This window comes from Chanos chanos, chromosome 7 (assembly GCF_902362185.1).
Source record: "Chanos chanos chromosome 7, fChaCha1.1, whole genome shotgun sequence".
Lineage (NCBI taxonomy): Eukaryota > Metazoa > Chordata > Actinopteri > Gonorynchiformes > Chanidae > Chanos > Chanos chanos.
The window spans coordinates 38,417,532-38,431,557 of record NC_044501.1 but is presented as its reverse complement, the minus strand read 5'-3'; the positions used below and the strand labels follow the sequence as shown (position 1 = coordinate 38,431,557).

Genomic DNA, 14,026 nt, shown 5'->3' with positions numbered 1-14,026 from the left:
ACAAATGTGACTAAAAAGCAATACACTGTATATATCCACTCCTTACCTTTTATCCCCATTACTTCACAAAACTATCATGAACAGTTCAAAAAACAAACACAATACTATAATGTTTTATTAAGATATGTTTCTGTCAAATCACATAATGTTTGGTTAAAATTAATGTCACACTAGAAGTTTTATTAGCTTGATTCCTGTCTTTTTCTGTAACATCTCGTATTGATTTATTGAATAATTTGGTAGATGGATTTGTATCTAGATTTGAGAAAACTATAATGACAATGTCACGATCATCTGTTAACTTCAGATAGAGTATATATACTTTACATGTCCATTACTGGACCATACCTTTCTGTGAGGGCCACTGGTGTCTGGTTTCATCTTCAGTGCCTGATGAAACACTGACCTGACTGCAACTGCTGCACACAGAGAGCCTGAATGGCAGCACACCCTCTCATTCTGACTGCATAGAACTTCCTACAGAAAGTAATGAGAGCAGCCAGGAGAGAGAGGATAGTATTGACCACTGGCACTGTTACCATGGTGACCTCTATACTACTTATCTCCACCACGGCGTGAGTAAAGTGTCAGATAAATACTGATCTATGTTACAGTACGAATGTTTTTCCATCAGCTGTTATCACTGCACATAACAACTGGAGCCATGGAAATGTTTGTGTTCATCCTCACTACAGAAACAAACAAACAAACAAACAGAAGAGCAGTGATGGTAAAATGCAAATTCATTTGTTTTCTGTTCACATAGAAAGGTTCAAAAAATGCGTTTCTTTCTTTTAGGTTTTATGTTAACCACAGTGTCACTGGCTCCATATGTTGAAAGTCTGTGAAAGATGGTACTGTCACTTTAAGATTAAAGAGTGTGGGAAAAATATCGCTTTGCTTCATAGCTGTAACTCTTGGAAGAAAAAAGTGCCTCATGACAGTCGTCAATAAACAGGATAAGGGTCGGTGCTTGCTTATTTACTATATGCTGTGAGAATGTATCTGTATGTTAGAGCAATTACTATTGTTGGGCATCAACGTTTTACTGTTAAAAATAATAAACATGCACGATGATGACTTGAGGTAGCTCTTCGTCTTTATCGAGGATACAGGGCGGAATACACAGCAAAAGAAGAGAGGAGGTCGTCAAAGGCACCCAGTCTGAGTCTTGATGTTGGAAGACTAGCGAGGGCGGTACCTCACACACACACAGATATACCCTGCACAGCCAAGGACTTTTGACCTCGGTGTTCATAGATAACGGAAACTCCCAAACTTACACTTCAAAACCAAAGCGTGAGAATACTTTTGTTCCTATGAATTGTATAAACCAGTACTCATGTGAAGGAACATATAAGTAAAACAAATGTATATCTGGGTCATAAGGTGAATATGTTGACATAGGGTGCATCTGTTCATTGAACAAGCTAGGCTCTGATCGTGTCTTACCGTTATCTAAACACTGGGAACACTCTGTGGTGGTAGAGAATGTTCAGCCGGGCCCCACACTATATTCTACAAGAATGTGTCTGTCCGTTAGGGCAGAGAACATGTATCATGTAGAAGACAAGGCCTGAGTAAAAGTCTTTAGTCTGTACCACTCAGGGACTGGTGAACTGGGTGTCTGTACCGCTCGGGGAGCAAGCATCAATTATCCTGTGCTCTCTGAAAGGTCATCTTAGGGCCCCCACACATGTTCCTTAGACGCCTGTCTTCACATATAAAAAGCTTTGCATTCCTTCCCCTCAGTGAGAACTGAGCTTCAGCTTTGAGGTGTGCTTCTCCAGTGCGCGTGAAATAAAGAAGAAATGATTCACCCCATCTGAAGTTTGTAGTCTCTGAGAATTTGTGTGATGACCCAGTTGCTGTTGAACCATTAATGGATAAAATATAAAAAAAAATAAATAAAAACACACACAGGAACAGAAATCAAAGTTGCAGAATTCTAACAGTGTGGAATCTTTAATTAAAAACCAGTTGTTTAAAATAAAGTCTGTACCTAATCTGTCTCTTTTTTCCATTGGTTCTGAAATATACATCCTCACAAACATCAGGTCACGACAGAAGTTCATCATTAAGAGGACGACAGGATGTCGGCTGAACGTTGGGTGACATCTTGGCGAGATTTTGCTACTGAGCAAATCGCTTAATAAAAAACACCTTCCCGATGGATTTGTAAACATCACATAGATCTCTCAAAGATAGATGTGTGCTGTCTGGGACGTCATTATTAGTCTAAAAATATGAGATTCTTCAAATGACTTGATTTTTTCAGATCAAATTTCTGTTATCTGCATATTCTACACAGTGGAAGCCCAGAATTTGTGTAGAAAAAAAATAAATGAACATCACTGTAATGATCTGTTATACTGGCCATATTTGTACTTTTTCATTTTCTTCTAAATTCCACCAAAGGGACAATGGGTATATTCAATATGCAAAAGCCATGATGAGCACGGAAATTGATTTTCTTTGATTTCTTACTTTGGGAGTGTGGCTCTTATGGTTGAAGATTTTCTTCCCAAATTGCACATGTAATCACCCCACATCTAGATCAGGAAAATACAGATGATTTGAGATATCGACTACTTACATAAGTAACTGATTTTACTCATATCATAACAGGACATATACCTGCTCTTTCTGACTTAATGTGATTTGGTAATATTAAATAATGTTGTCTTTACAGTCTATTCAGAGGAGTTATTCTTGTTGCTCATAGTACAGTGGTGGGTGGATCAGTGACATCACAGAGCTGCAGTGTAAAAAAAAAAGGTGTAAAGGTGAACATAAGGATCAGGAAACATCTTTACTGCTGTTTAGAGATCTGACTTGTCTAACTGCACTAACAGTTCTGTTCCCAATATCAGTTTATTTTCCACAAGGAAGAAAGGTGTTGAAGGTCTCAGGTAAGATTACAGATTGCAAAACTCCATGTTAGTCTTGAAGTTCGATGTTTTCCAACAAAATGTTAAAAACGCATGCAATTTAAACATAAACTATACATTTTCATAACCATAAGGTACTGGACTTTGGATGTAAATCTGAACAGGAAACAATAAACCATGTTCACATTCCATAAAAGGTTATGAGACAGTCATGTGATTATTCCATTGGAATGGACAAGGTTGAACTAGACTGACTATTCACTGCACTACTGCCGACAATTTTAAAAAGTTGGAAAAAAAAGAAAATAGAGCAAGAGTGCCAAGAGTCAATTTTCAGTTAATATTTAAAAAGTAAGAATTATTGTGGTAGGTAAAATTGCACTAAAAACATTGAAGAATTGTTTTTATTCTTTGGGATAGATCAATCAGAACCATGTGCTATTTAACACGAATCTTAAATGCTCATGCCAATCTCACTGGCAGTATCTGCCCAAGTAAATACTGCAGTACGAGCAGGTATACCAAGATGAAATGGTTTTCTGTCCTAAACATTAGCAGTCACTTTGTCCATTCATATTGATTAACATCAGATCCTTCACAGATTTGCAATGGTAAGTTAAGTATTTCAGTACATTGTAGTTCAGCTTTGTTACTACTTTGACAATAAAAAATACATTTACAACTCAAAAGGAATGCATATGCCCTGCGATGGACTGGTGACCTGACCAGGGTGTTTCCCTGACTTTTGCCCAATGAGCACTGGAATAGGCTTCAGCACCCCCCACGACCCTAATTAGGGTAAGCAGCTTAGATAATGAGGGAGTGAGTGAGTGAGGAATGCACATCTCATCTCAAGTGCCAAATGTTTTGACATTTTTCTGTGTTTTCTCTGTGTTCAGATATGGCTTCCTCCAGCAGTCTCCTGTCTGACGAGCAGTTCCAGTGTTCTATCTGTCTGGATGTGTTCACTGATCCAGTCTCTACTCCATGTGGACACAACTTCTGTATGACCTGTATCAAAACATACTGGGACACCAGTCCACACTGCCACTGCCCACTGTGTAAAGAGAACTTTACTGTGAGACCTGAACTCAAGATCAATACAACCCTCAGAGATGTTGTGGCTCATTTTAAAAGGAGGGGTGATGTTGCCAAACATGGAGAAGTGTCCTGTGATGTCTGTACTGGTAACAAACTGAAGGCGCTTAAGTCTTGTCTGGTGTGTCTGACCTCTTACTGTGAGACTCACCTGGAGCCTCATCAGAGAGTCTTAGCCTTGAAGAGACACAAACTGATTGATCCTGTGAAGAATCTGGAAGATTATATCTGTAAGAAACATGAGAGACCCCTGGAACTGTTCTGTAGAGATGATCAGACATGTGTGTGTCAGTTCTGTACTGAGGGAGAGCACAGAACTCACAACACTGTTCCCATAGAGGAGGAGAGTAAGAGGAGGAAGGTGAGTGTCACTGGTTGTAGGTAGTTCAGATTACGACTGACCTGGAATTGTGGTTTGAATCAGAAACTATCTGAATCTTGTGGTATGATCTGACTTTTTTCCTCTGTCCACAGAATCACCTGGGAATCATACAGATGGACGTGCATCGGTTGATCCGGGACAGACTCAGAAAGATTCAAGAGATCAAACAGAAAGTCAAACTCAGTAAAGTGGGTTTTCATTTCTGTGGTTTTGGAGTGTTTCTGTTAGACAAAGATGCAAATACACAGATAAAATGAAAATGTAATTGTGAATATCATCAAAAGACAAAGACAAATGGATTAAATGAGTTTTTCAAAGTTATTGATATAAATCAGTGGCACTGATACATTGTCACTCAAACTGAATTACTTTCTTCTCTGTCATCATTAATGACTGTGTATGGTATGAGTTGTGTCTGAACACTTCCTAGTATGTGCATTAATTAATGCACAGATTAAACACCACAGATAAATCCATTCACTCAAAAGTAACATATACTTATTGCTCTCCAAGGATCATCCAACTGACTGTTGTACAATGTCTTAATAACTGCTTATTGTGTAGTGTGTGCCTCTTTGACATTTTAAAACTACATGTTTTCTTTTGATTAGAAAACCACAGAGAAAAAGACAGCAGAAAGTATTGAGATCTTAACTGCTCTTATGAGATCCATTGAGAGAGTCCAGGCTGAGTTTCTTGAGTTGATGGAGGAGAAACAGAAAACAGCAGAGAAGGAGGCTGAAGGAGTCATTAAAAAACTGGAGCAGGAAATCAGTGATCTAAAGAGGAGAGACATTGAGCTGGAGCAGCTCTCACACACTGAGGACCTCCTCCACCTCCTACAGGTGAGTGTCCCTCTCTCTGCTCAATGACAATGCAGTACATGACAGGACAAGACTCCCCATGCTGAGGGATTTCTCCTCTCTCCTGCTGTACTGTAGATTTACCCATCTGTGTGCAGCCCTCCACACACCAAGGACTGGACTGACATCAGTATTAAGACTGCTGTGAGTGTGGACACTCTGAGGAGATCTCTGACTCAGCTGGAGGAATCATTCAATAAGACAATGGAGAATATAACAGAGATGGGTGAGTCTGTAATGATCAGTATGACTTCAGGGTTGAGCCATGTTCTGTAATTTCACATGTTACACAGCAGCAGAACAAAATTATTACTGATAAATGACAAAGAGAAATGATACAGCATGGACGTATTTCATGTCTAAAAGTGTTTTGTACCTTGTATTAAATGTATTAAATGTAATCACTGTTACACTGATACGTGTGTGAGCACTGCAGGATGTACTCAGTTTACATAAAAAGAATAACATTATGTATCTTCTCTCAGCAGAACTAAAGAACATTCAGCAGTTTGCAGGTAGAGTTTGCGAAATGTGCTGTTTTTTTGTATCAACACTTATTCTGTACCCTCATTCATATTGATTCAATCTGAACTGATGTATGTACAGTTGTGTATTTGCAATCGATCAGTGATCCCTTTAAACAAAACATCTTTTATGCTCTGATCTCTGTCTCTTAGTGGATGTGACTCTGGATCCTGATACCGCATATCCTAAACTCATCCTGTCTGATGATGGGAAACAAGTGACATGTCGAGACACAAGACAGGATCTCTCTGACAACCCAAAGAGGTTTGATACGTGTAATTGTGTCCTGGGAAAGGAGGGATTCTCCTCAGGGAAATTTTACTATGAGGTGCAGGTCAGTGGGAAGACGAAATGGGATTTAGGAGTGGCCACGGAGTCCATCAGCAGAAAGGGAAAAATTAAACTGACCCCTAAGAAAGGATTCTGGACTGTTTGTCTGAGGAATGGGAATGAGTACAAGGCTCGTTCTGATCCCTCTGTCCTCCTCTCTCTGAAACAGAAACCCCAGAAGGTGGGGGTGTTTGTGGATTATGAGGAGGGTGTGGTCTCCTTTTATAATGTGGAGACCAGGTCTCATATCTACTCTTTCACTGGTCAGTCTTTCACTGAAACACTCTATCCATACTTCAGTCCATGTGGTAGCGATCGAGGTAAAAACTTAGCTTTACTGATTATCACTCCTGTCAGTCAAAATGAATGAGTTTCTGCAACATTCCTAAATGTAGTTTTACTGTGAGATCACAAAACCCAGAAGAACGTCATTTGAATAACATCACTTACAATGCACATTTTGTATTTCATATTCTCCTTCAGAGGAATTAAAAGACAATGAGGTACTGTATAGCATGAGAACAAATGTGACCAAAAAACAATACACTGTATATACACATTTATTAGTGTTTTTCCCCCCATTGCTTCACAAACCTTTCATGAACCAAAGCACACCTTTCAATATTGTTTAATAAAGAGATGTTTCTGTCAAATCACATGATGTCTGTTAATCAGTTAATAAGATATGTTAATGTCACACTACAAGTTTATTAATGTTTATTAACCTCTGTCTTCTTCCGTAACACTGTTAATTTGTCTTGTCCTATGTCTTGAATAATTTGATAGATAGATTTGTATCTAGATTTGAGAAAACTATAATGATAATGTCACTGTCATCTGTTAACTTCAATTGGAATATAGATACATTACATGTCCATTACTGTACCATACCTTTCTGTGAGAGCCACTGGTGTCTGGTTTCATCTGACCACTGGCACTGTTACCATGTTGACCTCTATAACTATTTATCTCCACCACAGACTGTGTGAAGTGTCAGATAAATACTGATCTGTGTTACGTTATGAATATTTTTTTCATCAGCTGTGTTCATTGTACATAACTACTGGAGCTATGGAAATGTTTGTTTTCATCCTCACGACAGAAACAGACAAATAAACAAACGAAGAAATGAACAAACAAACAAACAAAGAAATAGAAAAGCAGTGATGGTAAAATGCAAATTCATTTGTTTTCTGAGCACATTTAAAGGTTCGAAAAATGTATTTATTTCTTGTATGTTCTTTCTTAAGACCCTGTTACTTTCCTGCTGTGGCAAAAAAGAACATCATACATGTAATTGTTTTATAAAATCTTAAGGAGTAAAAACACTTTCTCTCAAATAAATTTGAAATAAATCTCATTCCAGTGCTGTCATTTGTTATAAACAATAATTGAATGTCTTAAAACAACGTTGCTCAGTGGTGCTGAGGAGGGGTCAAGGGTCACACTGAGGTGAGAGTTATACCCGGGTGATCTAAATGAGGGACTGTCATTTAAAATATTATTCGTGATGAATTGACAACTAAGTAATGAATACTGACAATCTGGATTGAAAATTTCATTGTGATTTGGTTTCAAAATTCAAGTCCAGAATGGATACCAATACATCTGGATTTGAGCATCAGAGTTACATAGCAGATGGATGAGTCAGAATAAAACTGAGATATGAGTGATTGAAGGTACTGATATCATTTAGTTGTACAATGAGGCTTTAGAAAATACTGCACAGAAAGAACAATTTCAGTTTAATTACCTGAGTGTCACCACCTGCTGGTCTGACTAATTACTGTTGGAATATTGTGCATGGCAGTGCAGAGTGACAGTGGAGTCTGTCTAAAGCGTCATGGTCTAATTAAAAGAGGTGAGGTAAAAAGGAAAAAAGGATATGAAAAAAAGGTAAAAAATAAAAATTAAATTTAACGCTCCGTGCCTGTTTAAAGTCTGTGTTGTTTTTTAATCTGTCCAGTGGAAGTTAGTGGCTGTTTGCAGTCAGTGGGTGGAGCAGTGACATCACAGCACTGAAGTGAAAGTAAAAGTGTGAAGGTGAATATTTTGATCAGGTATTGATTATTCTGTCTTTTTGAGATCTGACTTAAGTTCTGTTCATTTGTTTTATCTCTGTCTACTTGTTTCCAAAAGGAAGAAAAGAACTCAGGTAAGGTTAAACATCAGTGAATTCCTGTAGAGATGGTCACTACCATTTTTATGGTACTACCATAAAAACATGGCAGAAATGGTCACTACTTTTGAATCTCCTATACATTTTGTCTAATGTCAACTTTGAAACATCAGAAGGGAGGGCAGAAAGAAAGAAAGAAAGAAAGAAAGAAAGAAAATGAAAATTTAAATGCAACGCTATCTTTAAATTGCTAGACATAACTATACGTGTTCATTGAGATTAAGATGGTTACAATGCTGTATGCTGGATCAGTGTTCCTTAATATTTCTCCTCAGAAATTTCAAGTAAAACTTACAAGCTCAACCTGTCAGACCAGGAAATTCATATATTCATATATTAAATTAGCTTTCATGTACGTACGTACACTAGGTGTCATGTATTGTGTCTTTTGGCTCTGAAATGAATATGATCTTAGATAATTTAGCAATGTTTTCTTTGTGTTCAGATATGGCTTCATCCAGCAGTCTCCTGTCTGAAGAGCAGTTCCAGTGTTCTATCTGTCTGGATGTGTTCACTGATCCAGTCTCTACTCCATGTGGACACAACTTCTGTATGACCTGTATCAAAGGATTCTGGGACAACAGCGACCCCTGTCAGTGTCCAATGTGTAAGAGGAAGTTTGAGAAGAGACCAGATCTCTCTGTTAATAGAGTGCTTGCTGATTTAAGTGCTCTGTTCAGAAAGTCAGTTGAGGTGAAGGCCAGTAGCTCTCCAGAACTACAGTCTCTCTGACACTGTGAAGTCCCATGTGATGTCTGCACTGGTAGAAAACAGAAAGCCCTGAGGTCCTGTCTGGACTGTGTGATGAGTTACTGTGAGACTCATCTGGAGCCTCATAAAACTGCAGAAAAACTAAAGAGACACAAACTGATTGATCCTGTGGAGAATGTGGAGGATTATATCTGTAAGAAACATGAGAGACCCCTGGAGCTGTTCTGTAGAGATGATCAGACATGTGTGTGTCAGTTCTGTACTGAGGGAGAGCACAGAACACACAAAACTGTTCCCATAGAAGAGGAGAGTGGAGAGAGGAAGGTGAGAAATGCAAAAAAGATATGAAATGATCTTTGAAATGATAAAAGAATGTTTGACATCGTCTCTGTTCTTTGTATAACTCTGTGCACAGTGATGAATTTTAATAGAAGTATATTTATAACATTTGAAATGGAAGGTCCCTTGAGCCGTGTAGTGAATTATAAACTTCAGTGAACAGAAGAGCTGTATGGGTCAGTTAGAGTGTTAAAGTTCCTCTGTGTTCATAGACTCAACTGAGAGAAGTGCAGACAGAAGTCCAGCATATAATCCAGGACAGACTGAAGAAGATCCAAGACATCAACAAGACAATAAAACTCAACAAAGTAAGTAAGAACTGGTTTCAGTGTTTTTGTTGGTTAAGGATGTGAAAACACAGAAAAAACCAGATCATTCAATATGCATGAACACCATTAAAGGACAAATTCAGATAACAAAATTAAACATAATCCATTTTTTTTTACGGTTGGTGTTGGTGTTCATCAGTGGTGCGTTTTGAAACTGAATTAGTTCATTTTTTTTGTTCTCCTTAGTGGCAGTGTAAAGTATATGCTGTTTCCCACCAAGTGTCAATTTGCACATTAATGCACAGACTACAAATCACAGATAAATCCATTCATTGAAGAGTAAAATGTATTTATTAGTCTCTGTGAATCATACAACTGACTATTTTATAATATATTAATTCCACGTTTTACATTGATTAGAAAAACACAGAGAAAGAGAAGGGAGATGTTGTTAAAGTCTTCACTGCTCTTCACTGATCCATTGAGAGAGTACAGACTGAGTTACTTGAGGTGATGGAGGAGAAACAGAAAACAGCAGAGAAGGAGGCTAAAGGAGTCATTAAAGAACTGGAGCAGGAAATCAGTGATCTAAAGAGGAGAGACATTGAGCTGGAGCAGCTCTCACACACTGAGGACCTCCTCCACCTCCTACAGGTGAGTGTCCCTCTCTCTGCTCAATGACAATGCAGCACATGAGAGGACAAGACTCCCCATGCTGAGGGATTTCTCCTCTCTCCTGCTGTACTGTAGATTTACCCATCTGTATGCAGCCCTCCACACACCAAGGACTGGACTGACATCAGTATTAAGACTGCTGTGAGTGTGGACACTCTGAGGAGATCTCGAACTCAGATGGAGGAATCATTCAGTAAGACAGCGGAGAAGATAACAGAGATAGGTGAGTCTGTAATGATCATTATGGCTTCTGTTGGGCATTTGATTTTGTAAAAAATAACAAAGTTGGCAGCTGTAGAAAAACATCATTACTGATAAATGACAAAGAGAAATGATACACTGGACACACTGTGCATTTTAAATGATTTTGCACCTTGTATTAAATGTATGAAATGCATTCACCGTTACACTGACAGACAGGTGTGTGCTAATGGATGCTTTCAATAATACAACCCCCCCCCCCCCCCCCCCGAATAAAATGATGTTTCTCCTCTCCCCAGAACTGAAGAACATTCAGCAGTTTGCAGGTAGAGTTTGAGTTTGTATCATTCAGTAATATTTTTACTGATCTGTTATTGTGATCCTTTAAGTGCAAACGTGTCTGATAGTGAGATGTTATATTAATATTTGAACCATACATCATGTAGTAGTTTAGTCAAAACTGTCTGATTTATACAGTAATGAACCTCCATAATCATTATCTATTATGTGATAACATATTTTAATCAGTATTGTCTACATTTCCCACAGTGGATATAAAAGTCAAATTTGTAAACATGATCAATGGTTCAGTTCTGTGTTCTACAGCTGACAAACTTAACCAAAACACCATATGATTATGACTTTCTATGTCACACACACACCTCTGGTGTCACCATGGGGTTCAGTGTCTAACTCACACACACACACACTAACAAAGATGTTTGGGATTCAAACCTACAACCATTAGTTTACTAGTCTGCCTCACATTGTCATTACTACCACAAAGAGTTAACAACTGGATTTGTGTTAACAAATACTGTAGAATTCAATCAGATATAATCTTAATCCTGATACAATTATAATCTTCAGTTGATTAGTATTAATAAATATATTTAAATGAATGTTTTCGGCATTTTCCACAGTTGATGTGACTCTGGATCCTGATACAGCAAATCCTAAACTCATCCTGTCTGATGATGGGAAACAAGTGACACATGGAGACACAAAACAGAATCTCCCTGACAACGCAGAGAGATTTGATAGATGTGTCAGAGTCCTGGGAAAGGAGGGCTTCTCCTCAGGGAGATTTTACTATGAGGTGGAAGTCAAGGGGAAAACTGAGTGGGATATAGGAATGGCCAGAGAGTCTGTTAACAGGAAGGGAAATATTACACTGAACCCTAAGAATGGATACTGGACTGTGTGGCTGAGGAATGGCAATGAGTATAAAGCTCTTGCTAGTCCCTCTGTCCTCCTCTCTCTGAAACAGAAACCCCAGAAGGTGGGGGTGTTTGTGGATTATGAGGAGGGCATGGTCTCCTTTTATGATGTGGAGGCCAGGTCTCATATCTACTCTTTCACTGGTCAGTCTTTCACAGAAACACTCTATCCATACTTCAGTCCCTGTTTTCATTATGGAGGCAAAAACTCATCTCCACTGATTATCACTCCTGTAAGCCAAAATGAATGAGATTTCAAAAGAAATTAATTCAGTTGATGACAAAACAAAAGTCACAGCAGTCACATTAATTGTAAAGAAGAAGGTTGTTGTAATAATAAAGTGTAGTTTCTTTTTCAGTTTTAAATGAAGCTGCTTTGGAATTAAATTACCAGTACAAATCTGTGGAATACAGTGTGTTTCAGAGAGAGTGGAATAGATTCAGAAAAGACTCATGCTTAGCTTAAGAACTGGGGTTTCAAATTCATGGGACAATATTTGAAAATATGCTTTCCGTTGGAGCCATGATTGCTTCTGATTTCAGTCTCACCACTTGGCAAAGAATGGGGCCGACTGCAATTGCATCAGAATACAAGTGTTAATGACAACATGCAAACTCCTTGCTGATTAAAACTTCCTGTCATCCAATGCTTTTCACATTCAGCTGTGGAGAAGCACTGGCCAGAAAACTCTTTGCTTTAATCCAAGATTATGGTCAAACTGTGGCCTGTAATCAGTTTTATCTCAGCCATAGACAGTCAGGAATGACATCTTGTTACTGTGACAGTCTAAACAAGCTGAACTTTCTTGCGATAAGGATTTTTCCTGCAATATTCCATCGCTCCCCCAGGGGGCTGAACACTTACATTAACTGCTAAGTCTGAAAAAGTGCCTTTTTGGTCCTTTGTTGAAACTGAAGGCCCTGACTCAAATCGTGAAATGGAGTGATGCAATAGAGGAAGAGTGGGACGTGGATGAACAGAGCTTTTGAGAAAAATGGGAACACAAATGTTTTATTTTTACAGAGGTGAGAGACAAAGCAGTCAGTCTCTTCGGTAAACAATTTGTGTCTTAAAAGAGTATAATATTTACCATCTTTATGACCTGAACTATGTCATCTCTTTGTCTAAGTCATGAGGAGAAATGAGAAAGAGAAAGACTAATGACCTGAAAGCTGTCGTGTCAATGATACAAAACTCTTCATTCACACCTTCAGGAGATCACAGTCAGCTATCAGAACTGGCTACAATGGTTTCACACTGGTGTCCATATGTGCCTGGTTTTATCAGTTTATACAATTTAATAGATAATAGTTGACGTAAAATGTAATACTTAATAGCTCTGTGTAAGATAAATCAAAAAATTGCGCCTCTAATTCAACAAATTGTTTGTGGTTTTGATTTGATCAAATTTCTTCCTATTACTTTTTTCCCTCTAATTTTTCCCATTATGTCAATTACCCATCTTATAATAACATAGGTAAACCATTTTTCTTTATTATTGTAATCTTTGTTTTATTTATTTGTAATTATGATTTGGCCCTCACTATAAAGGACTCACCTCTCAGATTAAGTTTGATGTTTGGGCACCCCTGCTCTAATCTGAGACACTACTGAAAGTTGCATAATCAGAAAACCCAGAAAACACAGAGCTACACTGAAATTTTGCGTTCCCGTGAGTCTCCATGGATTCTATAGGGATTTGATAAATACTATTTCATACGACTTAGAAGAAGCCAAACTGCTCACCTGTACTGAGGAAGGACAGCCTGGGTCAGAGCCTGGAGTATTTAACTGTGTCTGAGAAACTGTTTACAATTCTCACCATATACTCACACATTCTGACAAAAGAAACATTAAACAAAACAGGGAAAATAGATGCTACAGGGATGGAGTTTGTGTGTGCATGCTTAAATTGCCACTGTCCCTTTAAGAGGAGGTGGTGTTCGTATACTTGTTCATGAAACTTAATTGAGAAGCTGAAGTGTTGATCACCAAGACTGACTGAAGAGACAGTTACATATCTTCACTGCACAATTTTTAATACTTCAGAGAGACAGAGCAGTCATCACTAATAGGGTGAGCAGTGTTTATGTATGTGTACACATGTGTATGAAATGGAGAGACCGAGAGACAGAGAGAGAGAGAGAGGGAGAGAGAGAGAGGGAGAGAGAGAGAGGGAGAGAGAGCATTTTTCGTTCAGGGCTTGTAGTCTAATCACAGAAGAGGTGCAAAAACCTTCAGACACTCCACACTGAGGAAGACCTGCTACTGCCACGTTACTGAACCTTTCAACTTATATCTAGTTTTTTTTTCACATTACTGACACTGTGTCTGCTTCCTGT

At 38.4% G+C, this 14,026-nt stretch overlaps 1 protein-coding gene and 1 pseudogene across 1 annotated transcript; both read left to right on the top strand.

Annotated features, from left to right (window-relative positions):
- The first annotated feature begins 3,777 nt into the window (after positions 1-3,777).
- On the top strand, positions 3,778-6,459 carry LOC115816587 (E3 ubiquitin-protein ligase TRIM39-like). The gene is made up of 6 exons (XM_030779569.1): positions 3,778-4,350; positions 4,464-4,559; positions 4,983-5,216; positions 5,313-5,460; positions 5,723-5,749; positions 5,912-6,459. Exons 1-6 carry the CDS (start codon positions 3,793-3,795, stop codon positions 6,457-6,459), a joined length of 1,611 nt encoding a protein of 536 aa, XP_030635429.1. The 5' UTR covers positions 3,778-3,792.
- Positions 6,460-8,715: 2,256 nt separating this feature from the next.
- LOC115816583 (nuclear factor 7, brain-like) lies at positions 8,716-11,934 on the top strand (annotated as a pseudogene).
- The last annotated feature ends 2,092 nt before the right edge of the window (positions 11,935-14,026 follow it).